At 43.3% G+C, this 8,722-nt stretch overlaps 1 protein-coding gene across 1 annotated transcript; it reads right to left on the bottom strand.

Annotated features, from left to right (window-relative positions):
* Positions 1-5,370: 5,370 nt before the first annotated feature.
* IL17C (interleukin 17C) lies at positions 5,371-6,885 on the bottom strand. The gene is given in 4 exon segments (XM_075283407.1): positions 5,371-5,608; positions 6,045-6,379; positions 6,767-6,825; positions 6,828-6,885. Coding segments are annotated over 4 exon segments (690 nt in total).
* Positions 6,886-8,722: the final 1,837 nt, after the last annotated feature.

The raw sequence follows: 8,722 nt of genomic DNA on the forward strand, positions 1-8,722 counted from the left end.
ATGTAGGAGGTCCCAAGTGCAGAATTGCAACTCTTCAGGAAGTCAGGAGTCTATTGTATCATGAACAAAGGTCATTAGACTGAGCACAGCACAACGCAGCTCCTGTTCTGTCTGTCTCTTTCACATTCTCTTTAAAAAGGAACGTTAATGTCCTCAGGCACATATGATTTTACATACCGCTAGAAAGCTGACAGTGCGCTGAATTCAATGGCTTTCCCGTTATATGCCCCGGGGCTTGAGATATCAGTGCCGTTACCGATTTTTGCCCTTTTTCAGGAGGATGTTCCTGACAGTCTAGCTGGGCCGTGAGGAAGGCCCCCCCCCCCCTGACAGTATTCATCCATAGCCCTGTACTGTCAGAGAGCGCGTTCCTTACCGCCCAGCGATGACGCTAAGCTGTGAGGGAGGTGGGGTGGGCGTTCCTCACAGCTTAGTGGAACTATGCCCCACAGCGGCCCCTTCAGCCTCTATTATGCCCCACAGCGGCCCCTGCAACCACTGTGGGGCATATTAGAGGTTGCAGAGGACCGCTATGGGGCATAATAGAGGTTGGGTGGGCCACTGTGGGGCATAATAGAGGTTGGGTGGGCTGCTGTGGGGCATAATAGAGGTTGCAGGGGTCGTTGTTGGGCATCATAGAGGTTGAGTGGGCTACTGTGGTGCATAATAGAGGGTGCAGGGGCTGTGGTTGGGCATAATAGAAGGTTGTAGGGCTGCTGTGGGACATAATAGAGGTTGCGGGGGCCACTGTGGCCCCTGAAAGCTCTATTATGTCCCGCAGTGGCCCACTTAACCTCTATTATACCCCACAGTTGTCCACTCAACCTCTAGTAGCCCAGAACAGGTCCGCTAAGTTTTGTTTTCAGAGCAGCTTGTCTTGGGATAGGTTAGAAAAAAAAAGTTTAAAAAAATGATAAAATATCCGCCCTTCCGAAAGTGCCGCCTGAGGCCGCCTCGCCTCATTAGCAGTGCGCCCCTGACTAGCACAAGAATATGCTGCGGTGCTTTACAGACATTGTTGGTCACTGTATCATATAGGGCTCACAACATACATTCCCCATGAGCATGTCTTTGGAATATGGGAGGAAACCCACACAAACACGTTTGTTCTTGGTCAGATACTGTATGAACCCAGGACTCCCGCTCCGCAAGGCTACAGTGCTAACCATTGATGGTTGGTTCACACAGAGAGCATGTCTCCTTAAAAAGAGGGTACCTGCAGACACTATAATAGACTATAGACTGTAATGGGGTCTGCCGGGTTTCTGCCCAGTTTCAATATAAAATCTGCACAGATTCTGCTTAACTTCAGCAGAATCTGTGTTGGTGTCTTCTATGCAGCGCCGCACCTCCCATGAGGCAACCTGAAGCGAGCGCAGTGTTATAGAACATGTGGCAAACATGCAGGAGAGAATCGCCAAAATAATACCAATAGTAAAAGAGCATTTACAGAAGGCGCAGGAAATGCAAAAGAGTGTATATAATCGCTCTGCCAGAGTTAGAGAGTTCAGTCCCTGGGACCAGGTCTTAATACTCGTGCCCACTGCAGAAAGCAAATTCCTGGCTAAGTGGCAGGGCCCTTTTGAGATCCTGGAAAGGGTTGGAGAGGTAAATTACAAGTTGCACCAACCAGGGAAAAGGAAACCCGTACAGATTTACCATGCAAATCTGATCAAACTCTGGAGAGACCACTCTAACCTGCCCATCCCCAGATGTAGAGTCAGAACACCATAAAGTAGGCATAGCAGAGACTCTGTCCACCTCACAAAAACAAAAAAACAAAAGATTTCTTGCAACACAACCAGGAGATGTTTTCTGGTTTACCGGGGTGTATCACTGTGATTGAGCATGAGATCATTACAGAACCACATGTAAAAGTAAAACCCTATAGAATACATGAGGCCCGTAGGAAGATTGTTTCAGAAGAGGTGCAGAGGATGTTGTCTCTGGGAGTAACTGAAGTGTCCAAGAGTGACTGGTCTAGTCCGATTGTACTGGTTCCTAAACCTAATGGGACTTGGCATTTTTGTAATGATTTCAGAAAGCTTAATGAGATTTCAAAAATGGATGCCTACCCTATGCCGCGGGTAGATGAGCTCATTGAAAGGTTGGGTCCAGCCAGGTACATAAGATCTGACAAAGGGGTATTGGCAGATATCACTGGCTTAAGATGCCAGGGAGAAAACTGCGTTTTCCACCCCTGATGGTTGTTTCCAATATGTTAGGATGCCGTTTGGTCTGAAGAGAGCTCCTGCCACCTTCCAAAGGGCAATGGATACCATCCTTGCCCCACGCAAAAAATATGCGGCAGCCTATCAGGATGATATTGTTATTTTTAGTCTAGACTAGAGCAGCCATTTGAACAAGGTTCAGGCTGTTTTGTATGCTCTTAAGAAAGCGGGGTTTACAGCCAACCTAGATAAATGTGCCATTGGCATGGAGCAGGCTAGGTATTTGGGCTATGTTGTAGGGAGGGGCTTGATTAAATAAAAGAATAAAGTGGACGCCATACAAAGCTGGCCTCGCCCACTCACAAAAAAACAGGTGAGAGCTTTTTTAGGTATTGTGGGGTATTACCGGCAATTTGTGCCCAATTTTGCTAGTATGGCAGCACCCTTATCCGACCTCACTAAGGGAAGAAAGTCGGTGATGGTACAGTGGTCACCCGAGGTAGAGAGGGCTTTCCAAAGTCTTAAAACAGCCCTTTGTAGACAACCAGTCTTAGCACCGGACTTCTCCATAGATTTTTTTTTAGTGCAAACTGATGCCTCAGAGGTCAGCTTAGGAGCTGTATTGTCGCAAGAGGTCAATGGAGAGGAACACCCGGTAATGTATTTAAGCCGGAAATTAAGTTCTGCAGAAAGGAACTATTCTATTGTGGAAAAAGAGTGCCTAGCGGTAAAATGGGCCCTGGACTCTCCGAGATATTACCTCTTAGGCAGAAGATTCAGTCTTATCTCTGATCATGCTCCACTGAAGTGGATGAGTAAAAATAAGGGGAATAATGCAAGAGTTACACGCTGGTTTTTGTTGTTGCAAGACTTTGACTTTATAGTTGAGCATAGACCTGGGAGGGCTCACACAAATGCGGATGCCTTGTCTAGGACTCATAGTTTTTTTTTTCAAAAGGTGCCCAGCCCTACGGCTTTGGGCAGAGAGGGAGGATATGTAGGCAGGTAATGGGAAAGGTTGTGGAGGGAAGATGTATCCCATTAAGATGGCTCCTTTCCACTTGGTAATGGACAAATCCATATCCAGGTTTTGGGGTTTAATTGTAGACCCGGGCCCGAAGCTCTATTCTGGGGTTTTGTAACAGCAGCAGTGGGAGCCTTAAAGGGGTTGTCCTGTCACAAGGATCCTATCTATAATGCTTGTAAATGTGAATGTAAGAACTTTCCTAAATACATTGCTTCAGCAAAACTGCTTTGTTTGTGCACTATATCACTTTATTCATTTTTTTGTGTCCACAGCCCTGACCTAGCTGCTCCTGAGTCAAGTGATGTGTCAGCCTGCTCTCAGGGGGGAGGGAGGAGGGGCTAAGTGCACGGGAGCGAGCCGGGAGGGGGGGGGTAGTTTATTCTTTGGGGGAAGGGGCCGCCAATACACTGATACACTGTTAGACGCTGGTGCACGTGAAGCCAGCAACATCGCTATGCTTCTGGCTTCGGGGGGGGGGTTGCGGAGGAGCGGAATAGCAGCATCGCTTCTGCTTGCTTCATGCAGGGCAGAAGCATAGCGATGTTGCTGGCTTCACCTGTGCCAGTGTCTAACACTCCCCAGCATCCGCTGTAATAGAGAGGCGGATGCTGGGGACTACGCCGGCACAGGTGAGCCAGCAACATCGCTATGCTTCTGCCCTGCATGAAGCCAGCAGCGGCAGAAGCGATGTTGTTATTCCGCTTGGGGTCACATATGCAAAGCCAAGCTTGCGCGCTCATACACCAGTCTAGCCTTCACAAGGCTAGACGGTCTATGAGCGCGCACGCAGGGCCGGCGGCATCTCGCCGCTTGGCTTTGCATATGTGACCCCGCCCACCAATGATGAGACAAAGCCGGAAGACAGAAGAATTCACAGAAACGAAGACCGGTAAGTATGCGACGTGTTACAACCCCTTTAAACCCTGTCCAAACAGTTGGGTGGGGCTCACTTTCCTGGTTGCTGCTGCTATTGAGAGCTGAGGTCCTGTACTGTGGGGATAACTCTCGGTATCTGTTCTTATAGTGTGTGTGTGTGTGTGTGTGTGTGTATATATATATATATATATATATATATATATATATATATATATATATATATACACACACACAGCCACAGCACAGTACCTCTCCTCTTGTCCTGCATATTGGCTGTAAGTTGTAGTATTTATTCTGTGTATTATGGGCAGAGCACATTACCGATTCTGTAGTGTTATACTGCACAGTATTACTTCTTTTTATAAAAGGATATACACAATTAGATTTATTCAAAATGTTTATTTGCTTAATGTACAGAAACTAATCTCAAATGTACAATTCAATAGTCATAGCACAAAATCAACATAAGTTGAGACATTCTCTGCTGGACAGACAGCAGATGGCACCATGTCATTCTTATATTACAAGGAGAAAAACAACAAATAAATAATACAAATCTTATCACAGCCTGAAATATTAAATATTATTAAATATTAATTAAATAAATATTCATCTTTTTCATAGTAAAAAATATAAAACAGAACCCCGCCCCCCTCCCATGACCACTCTTTCCCATTCATCTCTCCCATCAACAGTGATCCAGAGAGGAATGGGAAGAAATAAATATTATTATTCTAATGAGCTATATTATAGCAGTAACCTCCCATGGTATTTCTGAAAATGGGGATCATACTGTGAGCCCCAGGATCGGAACCTGCTGAGAGTTGTAGTTTTACAACAGCTGCAGAGTTAGTCACCATGACGTACATAATAGGTTTTGATGAGATACTTCCATAACAAATCAATGAAGATTCAACCTGCGAATCATCAAACATGTTCCAATCTAACTCTACTATATAGGCAAATAGTAAGTATCTAGACAAAGCTCTTATTCAGGATACTTAAAGTACAAGTTCACTTTACACGTATAGCATTAAATTGCTTTACTTGCCTATTCCTCCTAGAATTATTATGTAGCATGGAATGAAAACACCCCATAGCAGCCCTGCTTTAAAGAAATCACCCTTATGGCTGTAGGAAACAATTCCATTACCAACTTATTATCCAGCTTCCCCTGAATACACTCTACAAAGTGATAGTAAGACAATAAGTGTTTTAAAACAAACAAACTTAGTGTGACATAGTCACGACCGGGTGTCTAGTTAAGCTGTAGGATCAGGTCTCCATAGGAGAAGATTATTCGCGTGGCACAGTGCAGGTGCAGGCCACTGGGACGCTTATGTACTCCAACTCAAAGGTGGACAAAGCGGAGTTGTGGGGACAGGTCTTCCTACGCAAAACCTGCATTGTCTGCGTGACCATCACAGAATTCAGGGATGCCGTCTCCTTCCCAGTTTCTGAGCTGATACAGTGATTGCAAAGGCATTGAGCGAATGCCAGCTTCTGTGGATAGCGATTCTCATCAATATCGATCCTGCGAACATGAAAGGTAAAGGTCAGTGGAGACATAGCAGATCAGAGACCACATAGTTGGCCAAATGCCTCTTCTATGGTAAAAATGGACCTATACTATTCCTATCTCCAGCTTGAGGATCTTCAGCTGTCACAAAACTACAACTCCCACCAAGGTGTGACCGTTATAACTGGTTCTATACATTAAAGGTGCTAAAGCTTGTAATTGACCAAATCTTCAACAAACCAGACGACCCATATTATTATGGAAACAGAAGACCCATCATCATCAATGAAGATCATTAACAAACATCAAACCCAACATTGAACATAACGGAAAAGCTATAAAAGAAAACCCTTTGGTCATATGGTCACCTTGGATTATGGAAAACTTGACAGTACTAAGATTATACTACCTAATGCCAGGCTATGGTTTATATCAAACTCTTTGTACATACGTGTATTTCCAGGGTGAGATGGAGCGCTGATGTGTGCCTTCACCTTCTATCAAAGTCTCCAGTTTTGGGCAGGTAGATACTGGGGTTCTCTTGCGTCTTTTATTTTTATTCTCATTTTTTTCCAGCTGTTGTACCAGATTCACTGCGGAGTATCTTTCCCAACTCATTCTACTCCTGACAAAGTGATCCACAACCTCTGATGGTGAATTTCTCAGTTCTTTGTTACTGAAGCAGTGTATACCATGATGGTTATGGTGGCTATGATGGTTATTATTCTTCATATGCCTTGTATAGCAAGTACTAATAGCACAAAGTGCCACCAATAAGACAACCCACTGGAAGAAGAAATAGAAATAATACAATTACTATATATTGCAAAGAATATAAGCAAAAAGATTTAGATAAAATATTCTGCTGCAATACTGCTGACAGCCATTAGAGGCCTAAAATGTGTGGTCTCAACATATATTGCATGAAAAAAAGATGTTCACTAAAATATTTCTATGGTACAATACCTACTGTACCTCTAGATGTCACTGTCTGCATTGCTGCCTATGCAAACCAGATCAGATTAAGTGAAGGAGGTCAGTATCATTCCTGCACTGGCTTCATCTCTGTGCATAGATGCAGTGCATTGCCAGGGTATGGTAGTTCTGCTTGGGGTCCCTGCAGAGCATTGCCCTGGCAGTGCTGATACAGGAGCAATACAATGATCTGCTTACCTGACTGTGCATAGTGGCTGCTGGGTTCTCCCTGAGTCTTGATCTTGCAGCAGGTGTAATGATCTGGTCTGGTATTGGATGCTCAGTTGAGTTCTGCTTTGGTCCTCATACTGTGACATTTTATATACAAAACCTGAATCCTCCCTCGGAAAATCCAGGTGAGGGCAGAAGTCTCCTCCTCCCTACGTAAAGGGAAGTTTGATTTTACACTCATCCTACTTCCTTGTCACTTGCAGGTAAAGCTTTGGATAAGAGAACTCGCTGCATTCCATCCACTGCCTGCAACCACCTCGTCTATTTATAAGTTTTTTTTTACCCTTTCCTGAACAAGCGACTTGCGAAGCTGCCTAGTGCCTGCAGGCTGCACTGTCCCCCAGACCAACTTTATGTAATGACCCTGGAAATCCTGTGCTGAGAAATTCCAATCAAATGACTGCAAAACAAAGAATTAGCACATTTTGGTTTGTAAAATGATGCGATAAAAAATAATAAAATAAAAGCAAAAGAAACTGCTAGAAAAGTCAATAAAAAAGGAAACAATCAAAATCTACTGTATATCTTTATGTAGTTAAAAACAAAATTTGTCTGAGTTCCCATCTTAGAAAGCTGGGTGACATCCCGTATGTTTTTTGTTACAGATTCCACAGAGCTTGTTATTCAGCCTTTTTCGACTCCGTAGTTTATTTGTGGAATACGTCATGTATCGCTGTCATGCGTGACAGTAGCAAAACTGGTGCGTTATAATGGTGGCTATGTAGGTCATCACCCAGCTTTTTGAGAAACTGATATAGGTAAAGGCGTCATACTTGGATTAGAGAAACATGGCTACTTTTTCCCATAGACACTCGGCTCCACTGAAGTGAATGGTGGATTATGTTGATAATCTGTTTTCCCTTAGTCCTAACAGCAGCACAACATACGGGGCAGAAAATACCCCATATGTTGTGCTGCTGTTGTGGACGTAAGGGAATTAGGTATTGTCTTTCGAGGACTGTAGCCATGTTTTTCTAACCCTACAACTCTTTCAAGAAAGTGCCAAAGAAAACTTTTAACAACTTGATTTTTGAATCTTTATAGTAAGTTTGTCACCAGAAAGCTCAATATCAAAGCAGTCACAGAATATTGTAAGGGAGAGGTCTTACCTCTGTATCCTATGTCTTATTTTGGGTCCTTGTTGTTGTCACGGACCCTTTTTGTTCTGTTACTCATCTGATTGATATTTCAGATTGTACCTTTCTCTGTTTATTTGTGTTTATAAATAAAGAATTTATAAAAAAATAAAAATATTGTAAGGGAAATTATGATTAGCACCAACTTACATTTAGATCTATACCAGTTCTTTGAAAAAGCTTCTTTTAGAAACAGAGATATACTGTGTATATATATATATATATATATATATGTATGGCGGTGTCCTGTCTTCAAAAAGGCTCTCACAATAAGAAAGAAAAAGTTGATTCCGCCAGTGTTCCATATAAAACATGGAAACTTCTATTATTTGCAGTGACAAAAACTACAGCGTTTTGAACCTACTTGGTAAAGTCCCATGTGAGGGTCCATATGTGGAGATTTTTATCACTGCTAATAAAAGAAGTTTCCATCTGTTATACAGAGTTCTAGCGGCATCAACTTTTTCATATCCATCTATCTATCAATAAAAAAATATCAAAATAGGCTCAAATGTTATGGGTGCATGCCCGAGGTCTTATCTCCAGATGTGAATCTCTGCTTATCCTACAGCTATGACTCTACTTCTTGAATTCCCACATGTGCTCCTGGCGCTTCCTGGCCTGAACACTTAGAGACGCTGGCACACCACTGGAACACTCGACCCTCATTCGCATTTTTTTTAAGAATATTTTTTTTCATGGACATCGTACATCTGGTGCAATGCGCTGTGACTAGTCTGACATTGAGGGTTTTTTTGGTGACAGAGTGGCCTTCATTGATCTTGGA

This window comes from Leptodactylus fuscus, chromosome 7 (genome assembly GCF_031893055.1).
Source record: "Leptodactylus fuscus isolate aLepFus1 chromosome 7, aLepFus1.hap2, whole genome shotgun sequence".
Lineage (NCBI taxonomy): Eukaryota > Metazoa > Chordata > Amphibia > Anura > Leptodactylidae > Leptodactylus > Leptodactylus fuscus.